The sequence below is a fragment of the Megalobrama amblycephala genome, linkage group LG6 (assembly GCF_018812025.1).
Source record: "Megalobrama amblycephala isolate DHTTF-2021 linkage group LG6, ASM1881202v1, whole genome shotgun sequence".
Lineage (NCBI taxonomy): Eukaryota > Metazoa > Chordata > Actinopteri > Cypriniformes > Xenocyprididae > Megalobrama > Megalobrama amblycephala.
In genome coordinates this window covers 38,737,918-38,761,591 of record NC_063049.1, presented here as the reverse complement: position 1 = coordinate 38,761,591, position 23,674 = coordinate 38,737,918, and the positions used below count along the sequence as shown (strand labels likewise).

General features: G+C 37.2%; 1 protein-coding gene across 8 annotated transcripts; it reads right to left on the bottom strand.

Annotated features, from left to right (window-relative positions):
- Nucleotides 1-4,100: 4,100 nt before the first annotated feature.
- LOC125270685 (ankyrin repeat and SOCS box protein 1-like) lies at nucleotides 4,101-22,742 on the bottom strand. Of its 8 annotated transcripts, XR_007185412.1 has the most exons (10): nucleotides 22,557-22,721; nucleotides 21,497-21,638; nucleotides 20,051-20,353; nucleotides 19,211-19,593; nucleotides 17,601-17,904; nucleotides 16,364-16,750; nucleotides 16,141-16,204; nucleotides 15,389-15,639; nucleotides 14,101-14,162; nucleotides 4,101-4,849 (listed from the first exon to the last, which is right to left on the bottom strand). XR_007185412.1 is itself a non-coding variant. In XM_048194564.1 (5 exons), exons 1-5 carry the CDS (start codon nucleotides 22,689-22,691, stop codon nucleotides 17,774-17,776), a joined length of 987 nt encoding a protein of 328 aa, XP_048050521.1. In that variant the 5' UTR covers nucleotides 22,692-22,742; the 3' UTR covers nucleotides 16,963-17,773. The 8 variants fall into 8 exon arrangements, 2 of the variants coding, with proteins under 2 accessions (XP_048050521.1, XP_048050520.1); XR_007185410.1 differs by lacking the exon at nucleotides 15,389-15,639 and having other exon boundaries at nucleotides 4,102-4,849; nucleotides 16,348-16,750; XR_007185409.1 differs by lacking the exon at nucleotides 15,389-15,639 and having other exon boundaries at nucleotides 4,102-4,849.
- Between the last annotated feature and the right edge of the window lie 932 nt (nucleotides 22,743-23,674).

Sequence of the window (23,674 nt, the reverse complement as noted above, 5' to 3'; positions counted from 1 at the left end):
TGATATAGATCAAGTAAAAACATTTTTTACATCATTCCCTGGATTTTCCAGTCAAAATAGCTTTTGCAAACGTACAAAAAAATATTGTTGCTAAATTTTTTACTAAACTTTTTTTTTAAATATTAAATTAATTTTTTTTTTTTATTACAAAATGTATATATCAGAATAGTTTTTGACTCAGATAAACCTGGCTACATGGTGCAGACTGTCATACAACTGTCGAAACCAATAATAGCTACATTTTTCATTTGATTTACAGTGTTTGGTTAACATGGATCTGTCTCTGTTCAATAAAACAGTGATGCCTAACCAACAGTATACATCCACCAGGACGTACTTGCAAAAATGGTTTTGGTTTATTAAAACACATAAAATTATGGAAGCTTGTTTTCACCACTGAATAAAAAATAAAAAAGGTAATTGCAATCTTAATTTATCTTGTAATTTATCTCACAATTGTGACTTTTTTCTGCAATTGCAAGTTATAAAGTCTGATTGTGAGAGGAAAAAAGACTGAACTTTTTCTCAGAATGTCAGAAATTTGAGATAAAAACTCAGTTCTGAGAAAAAGTTCAGTCTTTTTCCCCTCAGAACTGGACTTTATAACTTGCAGTTACGAGAAAAAAAGTCAAAATTATGAGATAAAAATTCGCAATTATAATTTTAGTTTTTATTCAGTGTCGGAAACAAGCTTCCATATAAAAAAGAAATAAAAACTTATAAAAATAGTTTGCAATTAATTTTTAAGGAAACCCACTGAGTTAAAAAGGAACACATTTCAGGTTTGTTGTCATTGATGGAGCACTTGAGCCATACTGCTGGATCTGTGGGTGTACATAAGAGCAAAAGGTTGGAAAACACTTCATTAAAAAAGCCCAGCAGTTCATGCCCCTGTTTGACACGTGTCAGGCCTGTTTGTGATCGCTCCCATCTTAGGAAGTGGTTTGCCATCACAGAGAGCAGCGTGTATGCCTGTGCATGTGTGAAATTTGCCCTGTAAACAAAATCATTTCTCAGCGGAAGTGAGCCTCTGGTGGATACTGTACAGACTAAAGAAGTAAATAAACAAACTGCATGTATACATAGACCGAGAAAATAAACCTTGTAGAAGAAACACACCGCATCACAACATCTGCCCTTTGTCTCCGGCTGGCGTCCAGACTGTAAATGGGAGCATGATGCACATTGCATCTGGGAGGGAGCCAAAGCCTCGATCGCTCGTCTTCGGTTTCCACTGACTACACCAGGAGAGCTATGAAGTCAGAAAAAGACAAAATGCCATGAGATGATGCTTTTATCATGGCCTGCTGGGCTTCCAGGCTTTGATGAATCTGTGCTTTATGATACTGTCAGTATGTCGCATTCTCCAGTGACTAAAATGGAGGAGTTTTAAAACTGCTGTTCTGCTGGAGGTAAAGCACTTCAGTGCTTTTTGGCAGGGTGTAAATAAAAGCTAGTACGTACTATTATCCTGAGTGGCACAAATATTGCGATTCTACATTTAGAGGTACATAAGCAGTGACGTCAGTCCAATAAAGCAAAAGTTCAAATGATGTCATTCAATTTTACCATACCATGTAATTTAATTAAATGCATTTTTATTTTTTTCTGATCATTTCATCAGGTAAACTGTAAATGAGTCAACCTTAACCATCTATATTTGTGACATCGTGAAACATTCTATTTGAAGAACAGCCTGATTTAGAAGCTGAAAAAAAAATAATTTAAAAATAAAAAATTAAAATAATTTAAGCCAAGTCTCACCTCATGGAACTCCTGATGGAACTGAAAGGAACAAAGAAGCAGCAATTATTCCATGAAGGTGAAATTACGAGCTCTTAAATTGGGACGTCTGTGTAAATACTGAGATTATTTAAAACATTAAAAATGTCAAAATTCTAGTCAACTTCAGAGCAGAGCGGTCTATTTGTGGCTCCAAAACCCTAAAATGTTAAAAACTATTAAACCCTAAAAACTATTATTCCCATAAAATTCACTACTGTTAATAAGATTTTTTAATGTTTTTGAAAGAAGTCTCTTATGTTCACCAAAGCTGCATTTATTTGTAAATAATATTTCTGTTTTACTGCATTTTTGATCAATTTATTTGAAAATATTTCAAAAATGTAATTTGCAAAATGCAAAGCTGAATTTTCAGCATCATTACTCCAGTCTTCAGTGTCACATGATCCTTCAGAAATCATTCTAATATGCTGATTTTTCTGCTCAAGAAACATTTATTATTATTATCAATGTTGAAAACAGTTGTGCGACTTAAAAACGTTGATACATTTGATGAATAAAAAGTTCAAGAGAGAAGCATTTATTTGTAATAGAAATCTTTTTTAACATTATAAATGTCTTGACTGCCATTTTTTATTTAATGCATCATTGCTGAATAAAAGTATAATTTCTTTTTAAAAATATCTCACTGACGTTTGAACGGCACATTCAAATCATATGGGGAATTTTTAAAACATCAAAACGATGAATCACTTCTGCATTCAAGTCACTGATAAATGAATGTAAACGTTTTTAAAAAGCATAAAAAAATGTATAGTGTAATGTGTATGTTCTCTTTTGGTTTCATTTTCATTCTATTCCCTGTTCTGTTTGCCTAAGTTCTGTTTCCTAGTTAATTTCCTTAGTTGTTAATTAATCCCACACCTATTCTTATAAATAGTATACTTTAAAAATGCTACTATGTTATATATTTGTATTGCAACCTTTTGGGCGATTGACTAAATGAACTTTGTGTTTATGTATGTAAGTAATATTATTTTGCATTAAGGTAGGATAGCTGTTGTACAAAAAAATTAAAATAAATAAATAGCACTTCCACCAACAAACATATGATGTATGAACTTCCCTACAGTTTGTCCATATAAATCACACTGGGATCCACCCTACTCCATTAACTCTCTGGTGCAGAGCTGTCCATTTAGCCTTTGTATATCAAAATAAATCCATACTGAACTAATGAATGAAAGCCGGTTAGAAATGGTCTGTAAAAGTACTTGAGGACCACAAAGCAGGTGCACTACACTGCAGAGGAGGAGTGAGACAGGCTGATTACTCCTGTCTGCCATCAGGATGCTCTCCGAGAGAGAGACGGTGCAGAACCAGACCTGAGCCTACATGTGGTACGCATTTGACACTATAAACACACACACACGAGCTCTCTGGCAAACCTCCCACCCATCAAACACTGAGAGAAGAATAACAGTGTGGAGTGGCCTGTTGCATGCAAAGCACACCCCACCTACACCCCGGCCCTCTTCCTCGCCGCCTCGCTTTTATCAAAGCAACATGCAGCCCATTCGCGGAGGATGTGGAAGTGCGCTGCGATAAATAAAACAGCATCAGGGGTTGAAATGTTTATGAACAGAGTTTGGCTAGTTTAGTTAGGGGCAGTCCACAGCTAACGCTTCACCAAACTGTCACAAACAAAACAAAACAAAACAAAACAAAAAAACGTACACACACACATGCTGGGTTTTCATGTTTTATGGGGACATTCCATAGACATAATGATTTTTAGAATGTACAAACTGTGTATTCTATCTCCTAACCCCAATGAAAACCTTCTGCATTTTTACATTTTCAAAAAACATCACTTAGTATGATTTATAAGCTGTTTTCCTCATGGGGACCAAAAAATGTGCCCACAAAGACAATGATTTTGGATATTGCCATCTTTGTGCGGACATTTTGTCCCTGTTACATGGGTTTGTCAGGACCACACACACACGTTTTATGGAGACTTTCCATAGACATAATGATTTTTATACTGTACAAACTGTATAAAAACTATGGAGTATGAAATCTTAAAGGGTTAGTTCACCCAAAAATGAAAATTATGTCATTAATGACTCACCCTCATGTCATTCCAAACCCGTAAGACCTCCGTTCATCTTCGGAACACAGTTTAAGATATTTTAGATTTAGTCCGAGAGCTTTCTGTCCCTCCATTGAAAATGTTTGTACGGTATACTGTCCATGTCCAGAAAGGTAATAAAAACATCATCAAAGTAGTCCATGTGACATCAGTGAGTTAGTTAGAATTTGTTGAAGCATCGAAAATACATTTTGGTCCAAAAATAACAAAAACTACGACTTTATTCAGCATTGTCTTCTCTTACGGAATCCTTTCCATTGAATTGATTCCAATTAGCTTGGGCTAATTTTCATTTGAAAGTGAACTAATCCTTTAAGTTAAATCATTTCACTATCAATTTAATGACCAAGTTAAATTTCAAGCTACAAAAAAGTTTTGTTTCTGTTGACTATAATTATGGAGGACCATTGGAATACTGTTTAGATGTATAAAACTAAAAAGAAACAAACTGTCAATAGAATGAAAGTGTTTTGTGATTAATCTATGATGTTCGACCAATCCATTTAGATCGGAATGAAACCATGATAATATAAAATTCTGTAAATTTTAACTTTTTTTTTTTTTTTTTTCAGCAGCGCCTTGGAGAGCCCATTTGAAACCCCTGGAACACAGTACCTCAGAGCAGTGTGCTCTTTTGAGTTAATGTTGTTCTGTCCACTGAATGACTCTCCGCTCTTATTATACCCCATAAAACAGTTCTACAAATACACATAAAGTCAAGCTTGAGTGGATACAACTTTATAAAATGTGTGCATGATGTGTGCTGTTTGGACTTGCTCCTGATCATCAGCTTGATTTAGTGATGAACGAAAAGTCAGATGCTGTTTCGCCACGTCAAGGGACGTCCATCGTGCGAATGAGATCACAGGCCTGGGGAGCACGCAAAGTCCAGGCCAGTGACCAGCTGTTTCTCTAGTTCCTGAAGATCTGTCCTTAACTTCCTGCTGCAGCCTGTAATGCAATGAGCAGACGGTACACAGCTTTAGCAAGGCTGGGTTAAAAACAAGCAAACAAACACATCCAATATTACATCCTCTTGAGGGGTAATCAGAGGAAGTCCCGTCTATCAATTCACATTTGCTGCACACTGCTGACATCTTCCTGATACTCAGACCATCAGTCACCCTGAAAGACTTTCAATAAGAAATTCATGGTCTGAATTATTCAATGATTTGAATTACTTTTGAGAATGTAAGAACTATTTTCAGTCATGCACTTTTTTTTTTAACTGCAATAGACAAGAGATGACTTTTTTATTCTTATTTAAAGTCCCCGTGATGAAAATCAAGTTTGTTTATATGTCTATGTGGTGTTTTAATATGCTTTAAGACAAACCATGTGCAAATTCACGAGTCAACACCATTGCTGAGTATTTTCTCTTTAAAACTGCAGTAAACCAAAGACAGTCTCAAACCTGTGGTTTGAAATCGCTGGTGTTTCTGACGTCACAAACTACCTTGTAACCAATCACATCAATGTGCCGGCAGGCTTTAGCATATCATTAACTGACCGCACAAGGGAGTGTCAAAAGAAGGTTATCCAGGCATATTTTTCTGTTGATACAAAAAATCGTGTAGATTTAGCAATATGGTGGGCGTATAATGTATATTAAGATGTTATGATGAACTATATGCCTTTCTCCACTGACATTCTGAGTTGTTCAAAGCATTTCTAAGGATATGATTGTTAGAAGACAGCTGTCTCACACGTGAATGTGAACATGGTTTGTGTAACATTAGCAACACATTATTAGCTGTTTGATAATGTAGCAAAAGGCTAATCATATTAATTACCGTTATGTGTCCGACGTAGTAAAAAACGATACCATTGTGCAGCGTTTACCACAGTAAGTTGACCGAGTGGATCTTGTCTGAGCTTGTGCGAGTGAGTGGAGGCAGGGCTAATGATCATATTCATAGATCCGTGTATATTAAATGAGGCAAGTGTGTAGAGTTACATTCAAGCTATTTTAAGGCATTAAGATATTTTTTTCACATGAAAATAATGTTTAAATATGTAATTTTGGTGATTAAGGATGAGTTTTAAGGAATAAAATTATTGACTACAGGGGGACTTTATTAGTAATAAAATATCAAATCCTGACATAAAATTATGTATTATATTTGTTTGGTCATTAAACTAAACTAAAATACTTTATTGATTTACTTTAATTTACCTATATAATAAATATAATTAATTGCATTTCCACTTAATCATTTAGCAGCTGCTTTTATCTAAAGCGACTTAAATAAAGAGAATACAAGCAATCAATATATACATAAAATAATAATATTAATTATATTTATTAGGCCTATATGGTAGGTAAATATATATATATATTTATACTTAATTATTTTTTTTTAAATATATAAAATAAATATATGTGTAATATAATATGTATATTATACACACACAAATATATAAACCAAACTAATTATGAAAAAAACAAACATTTAAAAATAATATACAAAATGTAATAAATAATAAAAAATATATTTATTCAAATTTTAATAATATAATTAAAAAATAGCATATTTTGGATGGTCAATAACTTTTAGACTCAATGAAAAGAAAGGAAAGCAGGTTTTAAGATTCATGATGGCAGTTAGTAACAGATTTTTCAGTTAAGTTTCAGTTAAGTAAATGATATGCAGAAGGCAGAACTCATGCTGAACTGGCAAAAATAATACAACTTATTGCAGTTTGAAAAACAAAAATAGTTTTTGGAAGTTGCATTCAAAATCCACTTTGACATTTGAATTGGCATGACTCCACTGAATCTAAATGAGTTAGAGGTCATTTCCAGGCCATCTTAACACCTGACAGCTTTTTTTGCTGAAGGTTCAGGGAGTTTATGCACATTGCCAATAAAATATGGGCCAGAAGATGACAAACAAAATGAGCTCAGTACACTGAGGATGCTGCCATCTTGATGAGTAAATTACAGAGGATGTGGATACTAACGAGCGTATGAGTTTTTGACGAGAGGGAGGCGTGTATCAGGGATGAAACACTGGAGGTTTGGAGCAACCGAGTCATAAAAAAGTGGTTGTTTGTGTCTCCATGTGCAATTGCCTAGGGCATACAGAGAGATACACATCCTCAACCAATCAGGGTGAGTCGGCTCTTCATTAATCATACGTTACGGAGTTTCCCTCGCCACTTAGGCCTCTTATAAAGAGCCAAGCATACAACACGAGATGATGCTGAATCAAAGTCAAAAGTCTGCTGTGATTTTAAGGGTACATTTACAGTCCTGTGTTTAACTTGAGGAAAGCACGTGCCTCAATGAAGCCAACCCAAAGCTTCGGTTGAAGACTGAATGCGCCCATTTCTACAGGAAGCATTCATGTCGAATGGGCTTGGAACGCAGGGTCTGTCTCAGAGGAGAGTCATTGTGAAGGATGACATCTGAGATTATAAATCAACAAGCCTCGCCGTGACTTCAGAAACCGTCTGAAACCACAAGAGCAATATACTTCATGATGGAATTCACCAAGGACCGGATTCTCACTCCACTGTCACGCAATGCTGACAAGATCCAGTGAGAGATTGCAAGCTTTCTTAACACACCTCAGAGTACCCAGCAATCACTGCTCCAAATAAACATTCCATGTGGAAATTCATGCAACTATCGCAGGCTCTGCACTTCGTATTTTAGCACAACCACTCAAGATAAATATACCCTGTTTCAAAACAGGAATGTCAGGTATCTCTTGACTAAACTGGATGCAGTTAGCCAAAAAATGAACATTGCAGTAATATTTGGGTGTCAGGCAAAGGTAGCATCAAGCACGCACCTGTCTCTCTTACTTAAGCAGACAGGAAATGCATGTTCCTGACAGGAAGCTAAAGGGGTAAAGGCAGTCATGGACCTTTAGAGATCAAGCTGAGGTAAACGAGTATAGCTAACCGGGCCTCCGCTCTGCTCGGGGAGTATCAGGTTCTGCCACATGGGTCAGCCAAGTCGAGCTGTGTGTACCTTCCTATTCATGTGCTGACTCTTCACATTTAGAGCCTCGTCACGGCCATCGATCCAATCCACCTGAGCTTCCTTACAGGCTCCTGGGTCTCACGACGCATCTATTTCCGTCTTTGCAAACAGCGCTAGCCAAGTACATCTGCTGAAAAGGCAAGCAAGCATGACATACATTGGGTTTTGGGCCAATATTGTTAAACCGCAAACACCAATGCAAAAGAAATAATGTTTTTGTGAATCTGAATTTGCAATTGTTTGCCTCTTTGTCGCCATCTCTGTTTGAAACCTGCAATTGCAATTATTTGTGGAATTATCTTTACGTCAGCACGGCTCCACAGCGCGGATTAATCTAATAGCTATTTAAAGTTGCGCAATAGAGTGGTGAAGGAATGATGTGTTTTTTAATAGGCCAAAACTCAGAAACAATTTGCATTTTAGCATTTCCGGTTGCATCATCCTAAGCCCTATTTGGACGGTAATTGTTTCTCACATGGACGTCTGTACAAATATATTTGCATGGCACCTCAGTGATAAAACTCATGCATATAAATGACATTTACACTGATCAGGGACAACATTATGACCACTTTCCTAATATTGTGTTGTTCCCCCTTTTGCTGCCAAAACAGCCCTGACCTGTTGAGGCATGGACTCCACTAAACCCCTGAAGGTGTGCAGTGGTATCTGGCACCAAGATGTTTGCATCAGATCCTTTAAGTCCTGTTAGTTGTGAGGTGGAGCCTCCATGGATCAGATTTATTTGTTCAACACATCCCACAGATGCTCGATTTGATTGAGATTTGGGGAATTTGGAGACCAAGTCAACACCTCAAACACATTGTTGTGCTCCTCAAACCATTCCTGAACCATTTTTTCTTTATGGCAGGGCACATTATCCTGCTGAAAGAGGCCACAGCCACCAGGGAATACTGTTTGCACAAAAGGGTGTACATGGTCTGCAACAATGCTTAGGTAGGTGGTACGTGTCAAAGTAACAAAGCATCACAATGCCTCCGCCGGCTTGCCTTCTTCCCATAGTTCATCCTGGTGCCATGTGTTCCCCAGGTAAGCGATGCAGACGCAGCCGGCCATCCATGTGATGTAAAATAAAATGTGATTCATCAGACCAGGCCACATTCTTCCATTGCTCCGTGGTCCAGTTCTTGCTTTCGGCGGTGGACAAGGGTCAGCGTGGGCACCCTGACTGGTCTACGGCTATGCAGCCCCATACTCAACAAACTGCGATACACTGTGTATTCTGACACCTATCAGAACCAGCATTAACTTCTTGAGCAATTTGATCTACAGTAGCTCGTCTGTTGGATCGGACCACACGGCCAGCCTTCGCTCCCCACGTGCATCAATGAGCCTTGTCCGCCCACAACACTGTCGCGGGTTCACCACTGGTCCTTCCTTGGAGCACTTTTGATAGATACTGACCTCTGCAGACCGGGAACACCCCACAAGATCTGCAGTTTTGGAGATGTCCTGACCCAGTCGTCTAGCCATCACAATTTGGCCCTTGTCAAACTCGCTCAAATCCTTACGCTTGCCCATTTTTCCTGCTTCTAACACATCAACGTTGAGGACAAAATGTTCACTTGCTGCCTAATATATCCCACCAACTAACAGGTGCCGTGATGAAGAGATAATCAGTGTTATTCACTTCACCTGTCAGTGGTCATAATGTAATGCCTGATCAATGTATATAAATCAGTTATTCAGATGGCCTTTTATTCATGGTGGAGGAGCCAGTTTAGTGATCCTACAAACCCAGGAACGCACTACTCGTGTTCGTATGATTGTCTGCTGTAAATAAAATTCCATAGGCCTATGCCTGGAATACAAAAAAAATATGTATTTAATCTAATAACAAGAAAATAATATCCTAATTATGTATTATATCCCGTTTAAAAATAGATAGACACGCTATAGTTGAAATTGTTTTCTTGCATTTTATCTCAAAATGATGGATGTCATTTTAAAAAATACTGAAATACGGAAATAAGTTAAGGTAAACATAAAGCTGCTTGGTTTATACTTTTAATGTAAAATTGTATTGCTGTAATGGCCCATTTCAAATGTTTACTCTCCTTTGCTGAGGTGGGGCAGTGTTGAAATATTGTTCTTATAAATACTTCCCAGCATTTGTAATAAAAAGTGTAGCCTACATATACAAAATGCATGCTGCAAATTACAGTGAAGAGCACCAGTTATCATACAGTGTTCCTCAGAAAGAATTTTAAAAGGATTTAAACATATGAATTTTGAATCGATCTCCTCTTGTAAACTCATAGATGTGGATTTGGACGGCCTTGGCATTTGTCAAAAAACAGAAGGTAATTCAACCGCAGGGATTTTTTACGCGGGTGGTGGGAGAAAAACTGACATTCTGGAATCGGACTGCAATAAAATTACTGACTAACCCCTGTAAATGTTGAAAATACCTTACGTCCCTATGAGAAACAATTACTGTCCAGACAGGGCTCTTAAGTCAGTGTGTTTTTTTGAATGGGTTTTTGGATAAATGCATGAAATAAGGTCTGTGGTTAACACAAGCTCAAGACATTTTCACATTTTTATTCTAAGATATAAAATACATCATAACCCCTTGTGTTTACTTTAAAAAAAAAGTCATGAAAAATGCATTTACTAACAAGTGTCTACACACAAGTCCACTTTTACAACCTTCTTGTGTTTAGAATCACACTCTTGCAAACTATTCTAACTCAAACATTCAGGGAAAATGTTTTTAAATAAAGAGTAAAGAGTAAAGAGAAGCTTAGTGATGGTGATGTTGAAGTAATGTGATCGTCGTGTAGTTCATTTATAGCCTACGTTTAGCTTTTGACTTGTGGCGATTGTGTTCAGGCTTAAAAATTTGTAAAAGCCGTGTTTATTTGTGAAGATTATCATGAAGAACAAAATATGCAAGAATCATATTGGGGTTTTGTTGAGGCATCCAGGGTGATGCTACTTTCCGAGTTAAGTCAAAGTCCACCGTTGGAAATGAAGGTGGCTGAAGTGTTTGTGCAGTATAACTTTATTCAAAACAATGTGAGATTGAGTTGAACATCTCTCAGCGCTGAAGAAGAAACGTGAGAGGCTTTAGTGGGAAGGAACAAAGACAGCCAAAATCATCCTCCACCAGGACTGATCTTCTAAACATCTCTTTTCCTCCTTATTGGAGATCTGGGAAGCTCGTCTGTGCCGTCTTATCAGGGGAGGAAATGGTTGATTTGATGTGGCGTTGGGCCGTGGGCTTGGATCCTTTCCCACCCTCTGTCAGAAGGGTCATACTAGGAGGAAGTGCCGAGGGAATCGCTGCAGGGCCTCCATCCAAATGAGACACCCCATATCCTCCTTCTACGCTGTTCACGCTTCCACTTCAGGGTCACTTGATCCGAATCGCAGAAAGCGACACTCCTTTCAGAGTCTGCGAATGTGCTCAGAGTTACGTAATAGCATGATTCAGAAGTCTAAATGCATGCGGTGGATTTGGATTTGGTGGTAGGGGGTTTCGTGACACATGATGATGCAATCCGGTGACTCTACCCGTTCTTGCTGTGAACCGGCATGCATGGCGTTCTCAGGCCTTTGAGAGGGCCGCTTTCCACTCCATTCTGTGCCTGCAGGTTTAAGTCTGGGATTCCAGTCTGCAGGAAAACACATTTTACTGCATTCCCATAGTGGTCGTGGAATTGTTATTTTCCTCTTCTTTTCCAGGGTTCCTGCTGATGCTGTTGTCTGATGGCGGTTTGTCAGCCCAGTGACAATTCCTGCTTAATTTCAAGAGGAAGCCCGAATGCCCTCAAACATGTCTGCTGATAGCTTTGTTCCTTGGCCAAGAGCAAACTGTTCAGCTCAGCTGTGGAGCGGCTCCCCAGAGCCAAAGCTTCACAGAAGCAATTAACCATGGGTAGTTTGGCTTAATGAATACTATCAATTACAAAGGCTCTGTACTTAAAGAGCTGGAAAAACTTTGGGACTGTGCGGTATTTCACATGAGGGAAACGTAAAACATTCTGCGAGATTATTTTTAGCAGTTTTGTGTTGCTTAAGATTAATGTTTAGTAATAAAACAACAATCTGCAGCTAATGTGCATGATCTCTAAATCGACCTAGGTTAATGAACACAAACCCAATGCTAAAAGGCTGTTGACCTGCAATACGAGTTGGCGAACGCTCTTGCTAGGCCTCAAAGATGTTATTTGTTTGTTTAGTTTGCTTTTTGATTAGTTTCAGATCTGAACACTTTCAGGAGGCAGGAGCTGAGAGTCTGGAACATTCATTTGCGATTCTATCTTCCGCAGCAACTCACCACTGCCGGTGCTGCTGGAAAAAAGTCAAATTAAGTGGCATTAAGCAATTTTGGTTTCCTAATTAAAACAGATTTATTGGTAAATTTTCTCCATTCAATATTTCCTGTCTTAAACCAAGCCACAGATTAAAGCGTCGCCTTCCTTTACTGTCAACAGCAGAGTCGTGCTCTGAGATTTGACACACAAGCGGCCGTTTGAGAGGAGAACTGCACCGGAAATACTATTGTAATTGATTTTGCATGTGTATGACGCACAGATGAAAAATTACCAATATTTATTTAATCGCTACCCTTCCTGTTATATTGACCTGACACAAAACAATCAAAAATACTGTTGTACTTGGACTGCATATCAACAGTGTTTAATTTCTTGAATTCAAGCTTTTTTTACTTTTTTTTCTGGCAGGAACAGCACAGCGTTAATAATACCCAATCTAAATCACATGCAAACTGGAAAATATTTTTTTTTTTTTTTTTTTTTTTTTTTTATGTGAAAAAAACCCCCAAACCATACATAAGTATGAGCAGGATGAGGAGGGGGGAACTAAAGAGCTAGTCAAAGGTATGAGATCACTGCAGCACAAAAATGTGCTGCAATTAAAGAGAGAAAATAAAATAAGAGCACAAGTGCAAATTACTCTGATAGAAGGTGAGATACGAGATTAAAATGAACTAAACAATATGCAGCTGTTACTCAATTTTAACAAAAAGGGGAAAAAAGTCATTTTATACCGACACAAGCACATATGCACTTTTATAAGCCTATATAAAATCTTAAGATGCAGTTAATTGCATTTCTGTTAAAGCCAAAATTAAATGCATGAGGAAATTGTCTGTTTTGTTGGAAAGTTAAGATTCTTTTTTTTTCCCTAATACATTTATAAGACAAGAATGCAATTAGTGGCATCATAAAACAACTGATAAACTACAAATTCAGCTGATCGGTTTATATAAAAACAATTAAAAATAACAGAGGAAAACTAAATGAAACTTTGCTTTATCTTTCAGCATTAGTCAAAATATCAGACTGAATCAGAATCCCTGTTCTGGGTATCTGAATGCTGCTAATGTACAGAACTCAGAAACAGACAAATCAAAAATGTAAATGTTTGTTATAGTGACCCTGGACCACAAAACCAGTCATAAGGGTCAATTTTTTGAAAATGAGATTTATACATCACCTGAAATCTGAATAAATAAGCTTTCCATTGATGTACGGTTTGTTAGGATAGTACAATATTTGGCCAAGATACAATAAAAAAAAAATCTAAATATTGAGAAAATCACCCTTAAAGTCCTTAGCAATGCATATCCATTCACAAAAATACATTTTTGAGATATTTACAGTAGGAAATTTACAAAATATCTTCATGAAACATGATCTTTACTTAATATCCTAATGATTTTTGTCATAAAAGAAAAATCAAAAATTTTGACCCATACAATGTACTGTTGACTACAAATATACCCGTGTGACTTATGACTGGTTTTGTGGTCCAGGGTCATAAATCAGCAAAGAAACCAAGATACTCTGATGACCCCTAAAATGCCAAAATATATGGTTAAATACAAGCGTGCGTACATACATGCATACATACGTAAATAATGCCCAAGAGAAAGTGTTTGTTATAAATTATTTTGGTCTCTGTGGAGAGAAAGAAGTCATGACATGGTGAGGCTTCACATGAAGATAGTGCCATCTAGAGCTCTGAGTCAATATACACCCATTAAACTGAAACTACTACAGCTATAAGAGCAGAGATCATGTCTAAGACAAAGTTAAAGAAAGTACTTGACTGAATAAATAAAGGGTCTTGATTTCACAATAAACCATGGTACTACTATTGATTCATTTGATATTACTTTTTTTGTGTGTGTCAAAGTGATACCACTTGACCAAACCTGAATTCTGTAAAGATGAAGGGGTTCGACTGTTGGAGGACACGCCAATCCCAGAATGCACTCTAAAGGATACCAAGAGATAAAGTTGAAAATGAAATATGCTGCAGACTTTTTTTATTTAGATACATGACAACTTACAGTTGGATGGAGCAATCATGCTTCTTTGCTATGAGTGTCCACCTTATTTTTAATGTAAGAGCAGGCTTCCAGATGTTTTTAGCTGTACATCTTACCATATTATTTTATTGCATTGTCGTAATTATAAACACTGGTTTGTAGTGCAAATGGTTTTACCATTTACAGCATTTTGTTATTTTTCTAGTTGCATACCTATAGTGAACTGTAAGGCTGCATCCGAAATCACATACTTCCCTACTAGTAGTATATCCCTAATACACTGCAAAAAATGCTGTTCTTACTTAGAATTTTTGTCTTGTTTCCAGTCCAAATATCTAAAAATTCTTAGATCAAAAAGCATTTTCTTGACAAGTAAAAATTTTTTTTTTTTTTTTTTAGGAAAAATAAGTCAAAATTAAGTGAGTTTTTCCTTAAAACAAGCAAAATAATCTGCCAATGGGGTAAGCAAAGTAATCTTAATCCAAACTGAAAACAAGATTATATACCTTATTTTTGGTTTGAAATTGGATTATTTTGCTTACCCCATTGGCAATTTTGCTTGTTTTAAGGAAAAACTCACTCAATTTTGACTTATTTTTCCTGAAAACAAGAAAATATTTTTTACTTGTCAAGAAAATGCTTCTTGATTCAAGAACTTTAAGATATTTTGACTAGAAACAAGACAAAAACTCTAAGTAAGAACAGCATTTTTTGCAGTGTAGTAGGCCAAAAACAGTATGTGACGAAAGAAGTATGTCTGAATTCACATTACTCATAAAAGAGAAGGCAAAAAGTACCTGGATGACCTAATACTTCCGGTGTCATGAGAAATTGAGTCCCCCCAGGAATCTGGTCTCCTTTAGGACCCAAGCGGTAATGCCAAATCAAAAGTTTTTATCATGATGTCTTGACTAATTATAACCTATTTCACTATTATATGTTGTTTATTACATTAAGTGCATAAACAAGCGAGATTCTGAAGTGTGAACACGATGGATATTTTACTATCCCATTAGGCCACGGGAGAGGATTCGTGAATGGCGGTGAAGCGACGCAACTGTAGGTCACGTGATAATGACAGCAGGTCAGATGTAGTACGTCTGAATACATTCATACTACGCACATTCATACTATAAAGAACATACATTATTAGCGGTCGTGAAGTAATTACCTATTCAAAATAAATACCAACTCAAGAAAGTGATTTCGGTGTTTCTCAAAACTCAAATTGATGCTTCCTCGTTTCCTCGCTCCTCCATCCTCTATCTCGTGACCCGGGAACCGAATGAACTCAGCCATCATAAAGGGCATCTCAATTCTCTAACTGCACTGCGAGGAGGCAAGGAAGCTTCCTGAGGGGTCATGAGCGAGGACACACAGGTGTATTTTTCCCTCGCATCCTAAGGGGGTGGAGCTAAGACGCTAGGAAAGGAAACAAGGATGCACAAATATGAAATGAGAAGCACCCCCTAAGCCTCGCACATTCACAGACAATATCTTACTCCCGCATTGCAAAAGGCGGATAAAGGTCACTGGTTGCTGGGATGCAGTTTGGACATAAGTCCAGAGCACCTAGGGACATATGACATAAGAGTAACAATAAGAATTCTATGCTTTTGCGATCTGACACACAAATGAGAGGAGAACTGCACCAGAAATACTATTGTAATTGATTTTGCATGTTTATGACACAGAAATGACTGCATATCAATAGTGTTTAATTTCTTTGAATTCTAGCATTTTTCTTTTTTTCTGGCAAGAATAGCACCCTTTAATTATACCCAAAGTCTAAACGAATCTGTCTTTTCCTGACAATGCTTCCTGCTCCAGTTCAACTCTAAGAGGTTTTATTGAACATCCCACCCTTCTGACTTGGGAAATGGCCAATGACAGATGAGAATTTTGGGATGACTCAGGACCTACCAATCTGGACATGCATCCTGCTCTTAGAGTTTTGGGGTTTCTAAGTGGCCTCTTTCCAGTTCCGCTGTTGAAAACAATCGGAAAAAGATGACAGTCACTCAAGATCTGCTGCTGACATATTGACATTAAACACAGGGAGCTTTGATCAAGTGTTTGATGGCACCATAACAGCAAAAACAGGGTACTCACGAATGAGAGTGCACTTACTCGTTTGTGAACCCACCTTTCCCCCATTGGGCAGACAGAGATAGAGGGACCAGTTCTCTACGAGTCCACTGGTGATTCATTGGCAGAATCCAGCCTTTCCCAGGCTTTGCTTTCCAGTTTGTGGTTTTCAGCAAGATGTGGTTTTAATGTCACAGCACACTATGTTATAGTCTGACAAGGAAAAAAGCCAGTTGTACCCAGAGAGTGATCCTGATGGATGAAGCCTGGGAAATCAGCGATATGGTAGAAAACCTCAGTGGAATCGGTGCACATCAGAGGCCATTATATGATGGTGAGATATGATAGTTCAATATGATATCTTCTAAGATCCCTGAGAAACTTGTGGGCAGGGCCTCTGTGAAGACAGGATCCATCTTACAGGAAGTATAAATCACTTCCTGTGCTAAAAGATAATTATGTTTTTCAATCATGAGATTTAGCAATGATTTACATGCTGAGAGTGAAGAACAATAATGACCCCTTGGGGTACAAAAAAACCAAAACAAACAAACATACAGCCAGCTAAATACAAACATGAAAAAACAAAGCTCATGGGAGCATGGAGCTGTGTGCAATAGGTTTTCCATATTAGTATTGAAATGAAAGGTACTCAAATTTCAGATATCACATCAAAAATTTGTATTTTAATGGAAATGAAAGTCCTTTTTTCTGTGTGCTTCCTACATGATGCACCACTCTGCTCTTTTCGCAAGAGCTGAAACACATTTTAATCAGGGTATGAGTAATGAGACAATCAGAATTAATCGAGTAAAAAAAAAAATTATATGGATAAAATAGTATACAAAAGTTGCAACAAATTATAATTTTCGAGGAAAGTAGAAGCTACTTTAATAAAGTACAGAACTGCTTCACACAACTGTAAATGCAAAAAATACAGGAACTATGTAAGACAATTATATTCAGATATAGGTGATATAAAAACATCAAAAAGCATCAATATGATAGTTCTAACAATCATTATTTTAACGCTGTAACAACTGTTGGCAAGCTGATATAACAAGCAAAAATAAAGACTTATATCAATATGATTTTCTCTCATCAGTGGTGTTCACTCAATATTGTCCTTCATTAAAGTAATAAGCCACAAAAGGTATTGTGTTACAGTGATTTTACTACTGGTAAGAGGTGTTCTTTGTCAAAGTGCAAAGCTGAGTATCTAAAACTCTCTTAAAATGGCAGCAACAGCATGTTTATTAACTATTTTTGCTAATATATTTATGCATTATACTCACAATAAGAGTGTAGTATTCTCAGCTCCATTTCTCACCACAGATTTCCCCCTAAAACCAACATAGAAAAGTGCCATTACCTTGGAAGTCATCGGTTTCCATGTAAGTAATGCTGAGGAGCGAGTGGCCATTTACACCCTCGAGTTAATCGACCATCTCCATGGAGAAGCTAAACATCAATCCTCGTGAAACATAAATCTTTTGATGGTTTCTGGCAGCTCAAGGGAAGAGATACATGACAGACGCTCCTTGCCCATGATCTTCCGGATTGTAATGCGGCAGAGGTGCATCAATCTCCTCGGGTTTCCTGTGTTAGAAAGCACAGGTAATGGCAGAGCTCAATGCACTGTAGACGTAAAACTATAACATGATTTCTTCTCTCATCATGGAGAAAAGCATTTATGAAAGTTCTAGCCTTAAATAAAACAATCAAGCAAAAACGTCCAAGTCTGCCGCTGCTCCTAATTTTGAATCAACATTTCACTTTCACCGCATGTCCACATTTTGTTATAAAACATATCTTCAACAAAATGCCTATGCAATAAAGTACAAATCACAATAGAAAAATTAAGGCCTTTTCTTTTGTGGAGTAACGTTTCGATGTAACAGAATTCATCACATTGCTAATAACTCACTGATGTTTGAGCTGTTGTTTTTCCCTACAAAATGATGTCACTTCCTAGAGGATGATGTCATTAAGGAAGTGGTTGTTGTTAAAGGATTTGACAAAAGATTAACAGGATGAAAAGTGATGATGAAGGGATTAGTTCACTTTCAAATGAAAATTACCCCAAGATTTACTCACCCTCATGCCATCCTAGCTGTATATGACTTTCTTCTTTCTGATGAACACAATCTGAGATATATTAATAAATATCCTGACGCATCCGAGCTTTATAATGCCAGTGAACGGGACCAACGAGTATGAAACTAAAGGAAGTGCATCCATCCATCATAATCGTACTCCACACGGCTCCAGGAGAATAATAAAGGCCTTACTGAAGCAAAGCGATGCTATTGTGTAAAAAAAAAAAAAAAAATCCATATTTAACAAGATATAAAGTAAAATATCTAGCTTCCGCCAGACCGCCTTCTGTATTCCACTTACGAAGAAAGTGTAATGCCTTTCGCTGTTCAAAAAGCTTACGCTACGTCCTACGCCTTCCGTATTCAACTTATGGAAAAACTGACGCGATGCCAGTTCCGTTTTAATAATAATTAACAATAACAACATTTTGGTTGAAGAAATAAAAATAAAAATAATGAATGTCTGGAATATTCTTTAATAAACTACCAGTTTTTCCATGTTAGAAGTGCATATCATATGACCAAAATCCAATCAAACCTAGGTAGTGAATATATTTAACATTTAAAATATTCACTAATCTGTCAGACTGTGATGAATAAAAAAAATAACTTGAATTGGTGTTGGTCTCGTTTTTTTTTTTTTGCTAAAAAACTTTCCTTATCCTGAAACCATTTATTTCCAGGTTTTCATAGAAAAAATACCATATTTTTGGACCGCACTGTATAAAAATGAGCACTTAACAAAAATGCACTGCATAATAGGAATGACCCATCAATAACATGACATGATCTAAAACACAACTTACTTTTGGCCTCCTGGTAGATTCGCAGGGCTTCAGCGTTGACCTTTAAGCGAACCATGGTTTCAGGATCGAGCTCGTCCCAGGGGACTAGATACGGGTCAGCGCCATGGTCCAGCAGTAAGCGAACAAAGGCTGGTTCGCATCCGAGTTTCAGAACGGCATCCAGCACACAGGAGGCCCGGCCCCTGACCAGTGCTTCCCTGCTCACGGGGCCATTGTAGTTGTAGTTCGGGTTGGCCCCGGCATTCAGAAGAATCCGGAAGCAGGGGAAGTGGTGGTAAGCAGCGCTAATGAACAGCGGACAGACTGACAGATTTGCTAAAGTGCGCGTGCCGAACATAGCCCTCTGTTCCAGCCGGTGGTCAATATCAACATCAGCATTGAACCTGTGTGTATTACAGGACACATACAGACTAATGAACTTTATCATAGCACACACTCAAATAAGTCAATCAGTCAGAACTGAACTCCCAATAAAGCTGTTCTCATTTACATACTTGTTCTGTTTCTGTTGTCAGACAACAGAACGAGTATGAAATAGTGACAGAAACGTGGCCCATTAAGACTATATGCAGACTATATGACCCGTATGCAGTCATATTCCAAGCTGCTGCTCTGTATTGCCGAGATCCTTATTTATAATCACGACACCGTCTGACAAAATCTCTGTTAAAATTTCTGGTAAATTTCCAGAAACTTTCCATGGGAAGTTAAGCTGGGGAATTTTGGAAATATTCCAAGTTGAAAACAATGGGAATTTATGAAAATTAAAGGAAATTAATTAATTCCCAGAATTTTGCAATCCTATTTGCAAGATATATCATATATCACAAGCGATCCCACCTGATCAGCTCTCGTAGGATGTCCACTCGGCCCACTTGTGCAGCATGGTATAAGGGTGTGCTTCGGTGATGAATGCTGCCATTCGGATCAGCACCGGCTTTCAGAAGAATCTTCACACAGTCCAGATGTCCATTAACCACAGCCATGAACATAGCAGTCTGACCCTTTACATCCACCAGGTCCACTTTAGCTCCCTGAGAGATCAGGAACTCCACACATTTGCTGTGACCCATCATGGCAGCAATACGCAGGGGCGTGCAGGGCAGCAAACCACATGACCAAATCAACTTCTCATTAATTCCCCTAAAAAGAATTCAATGTTACACATTTCAGCTAACGCAATCTTATATTCTGTGTTCACATAATTAAGTAACCCAGATAACCATTTGAATTGGACAAGAACATTTACATTTATGCCCTTAGCAGACACTTTAATCCAAAGCGATGATTTGTAAGCAGTGTTGCCAACTAGTGTCAATGGAAAGCAGCAAACGCCAGCTCCAAAAGTCATTAAATGTTGTTAAAAGATGACTTGCTAATTAGCATATTCATAATGTTGATCTAATACGTCATCACTTTGTATTTGCATTCTGCTAATGTCAGCATTTTACATTTGTTTCCTTCTCTCTTACTCTCTGTGCTCACATTCAGTATATTAATACAGTCAAATAAAGCCCAATAAAGCGGTTTCCGTTTACATATTTTTCTGTTTCTGCTGTCAGACAACAGAATGAGTATGAAATAGTGACAGAAAACTGGCCCACTGAGACTATATAATATATTTAAATATAGCCAAAGTAGCTCATTGGCACAAAACAATAATAAAAGTCACTACAGCAATGAGAAAAATCAGCATGTTTTTGGTGTGTGCAGTAAGTTATCTATCAATAAATATAATAAGCACATAATACATTTTAATGTCTGATTTTGAAGACAAATTTGTTTACTTTTGTATGCTCCACAATTTAAGCTTGTTTCCGCCACTGAATAAAAAAAATAAAAGTAATTGTGACTCTCACAATTCTGACATTTTTCTTGCAATTGCAAGCTTATATCTCACAATTCTGCCTTTTTATCTCAAAATTGTGAGATATAACCTCGTAATTGCGTGTTATAAAGTCAGTGCTTTTACCCTCAGAATTGGAGGTTATTACTCGCAATTGCAAGATATACAGTAAACTAAGTAAAGTAATAATTGCGAAATGTAAAAACTCGGAATTGTGAGAAGTCAGAAAGGTGAGATAAAAAGTTGCAATTATCTTTTAAATTTTATTTCATGGTGGAAACAAGCTTCTGTATGTGGGCCCTAAAGCAAAGTCAATGTTGTGTAGGTGCTACATTTTTTCTTTTTTGATAATTCGTTACAGGACGTAGAAGAAATGATCTGTCGCTACTTCCATTTCACAGTTTCATCATGTCTTGAATGAATGAATGAATGTTGTTCACTGTTTGAAGATGTCTTCTTGTAGCAGAGTCCTGAGAGTGTCTAGATCTCCCAAATGGGCAGCGTTATGTAGACGCATGTCCTCAGCCTGTTCCAGAGGCCTGTTGCCGAATTGTTCCTGAAGCCATTGCTTCAGGTTACGACCTAACAGAGACCAGATCAGATCAATTAAATAATCAATAAATGATGACAGATCTGTATGACAGGTGTATGCATATTCATTGAAAAGCATAGTGGAAACACTATGAAGACACATGACAGCAATTTATAGTAAATACTATAGTGTTTTTGAATCATACTACAGTAAATTGTAGTATACTGTCTATATTATAGTATTTAGAGCACTTTGTTAATGAATGCTACAGCATACTGTAGTATTAACCATAGTGAACTGATAAACTGTAATAAATACTGTAGTATACTTTAGTTTTACTACAGTAAACTGTAGTAGTGTATTGTAATAGTACCCTATAGTTGTAGAAATCTTAGTATTAGTAATTTGTTTATATTACTATAGTTGTTATATTAACAAAAAAAATAATAATTCAAGTACTTTACTATAGTATTTACTATTAATTTCTAAAGCTGACTCTATGGACATAAATTACTGAACCTAAATTCACACATTTGTATCTGTAAGTGCCTTACATTACCTACGAAATAGCTTTCATACATAAAAATGTCTTGCATAATATCTGAATTGCGACATCAGCCACGGCTCTCGCGATGTTTGCTTTATCTCAGATTAAATATATTTATATTTACAGTAATATATTTCAAAGCTTTTGCGTTTCCACAGAAACTTGCGCGAGAACGCGAAAGGTCCGAAGTTGCGATTGTAAGCCACGTTCAGAGTCAAATGGGTACATTTAGTTTCAGTAATATAAGTGCATGAAATAAGTTTTAAATATCTCTCACTTGGGTTTATAAGAGGGTCTTCAACAAATATGGCCTACGCAGTGCCTAATAGATCTGCATTGCACATAATGCCGATTTAAATAGCTCTGAAACTTTTGTTAATGTTTTAAAGAAGTCATTCAGATCAGAGGTACAATGACATACCAGCTGTGTTTGGCAGCTCAACATTCTCACAATCAGCCATCATGTCCTGTCAGTCTAAATAATGTCTGCTTCAAGTGTCATAAACCACAATAAACGACCAAAACTACCGTGAGCGTCTGTGCCTTTTTTCTTCATGCTGTTTTTAGCAGCAGCAAGAACTCATGGCTGCGTCACTATAAGAGCTTCTCTGATTGGCTGACGTCTGGCTCAGGCTCATCTGGTCTTAAAGGCACGATATGTAAAATGTTTGCAGTAAAATATCCAAAAACCATTAGGCCAGTGTTATATATTTTGTTCAGTTGAGTACTTACAATATGCGAAATGTTTCCAACTATTTGTAAATCGTGTGAAAATCGCGATTTTAACCAAGGATACGGGACGTGTCCGGGAGTCGCCTGTCAATGGCGTCATATCTGCGTTATACCTCGGATTCCGGTTTTATTTTATGGAAATAAATACGCTACATGGTTTCTTAAACAAGGGAACAACTATTTAATTCATTTTCTGTCTATAAATGTAACCACTGTTATATTCGGTTGTTAAGTCTGATGTCACGCGGCAGCGCTTCCGGGTCCAAACGCTCTATCTCATACCACAAGAAAAACAACAAACGGTGCTAATATACACACACAATGTGGTGTAGCCTAATACTACAAAAAAAATTATAATCATAACCTTTATCTCCATACCAGAATTCCAGATGGCCAGACGGTGATTCATCTTTTTTAAATTGTTAAAATATTAATGTCTGTGATGCTGTGAGCACGGAGACTGTTGTGTAGACTGTAAGTATTTAAAATGTTTAACTTTTTAAAATGTTTGATGTTTAATATGAACAAATAGCGCTCATAAACGGCCGTTGATGACATTCTCATGTGAAACGAGTTGAGGCTTGGACCCAGAAACAGCGTTCCTTACGTCACGACTTAACAAGCGGATAGCTCAACATGTTTATTCTTGTTTAAATCTAGTTTTCTTGATTTTCTGAGAGTACCATGCTTTTACCATGCCTCAGAGAAAAACAATTTTGTTAAGTAGCTAATACAGCATTTTCTCCATCATACAATATGTTCTAAAATTAATTGCATGCCATTTATCAACACAAGTCATCCAGCATT

Excerpts from the sequence above, each read along its gene's own strand:
- LOC125270685 (XM_048194563.1), bottom strand. The coding sequence starts at position 22,599 with ATGATGGCTGATTGTGAGAATGTTGAGCTGCCAAACACAGCTG. Across the intron at positions 21,639-22,556 it reads TGAGCTGCCAAACACAGCTG|GTCGTAACCTGAAGCAATGG; the intron begins GTATGTCATTGT and ends GGTCTCTGTTAG. Across the intron at positions 20,354-21,496 it reads CAAGAAGACATCTTCAAACA|GGGAATTAATGAGAAGTTGA; the intron begins GTGAACAACATT and ends AATTCTTTTTAG.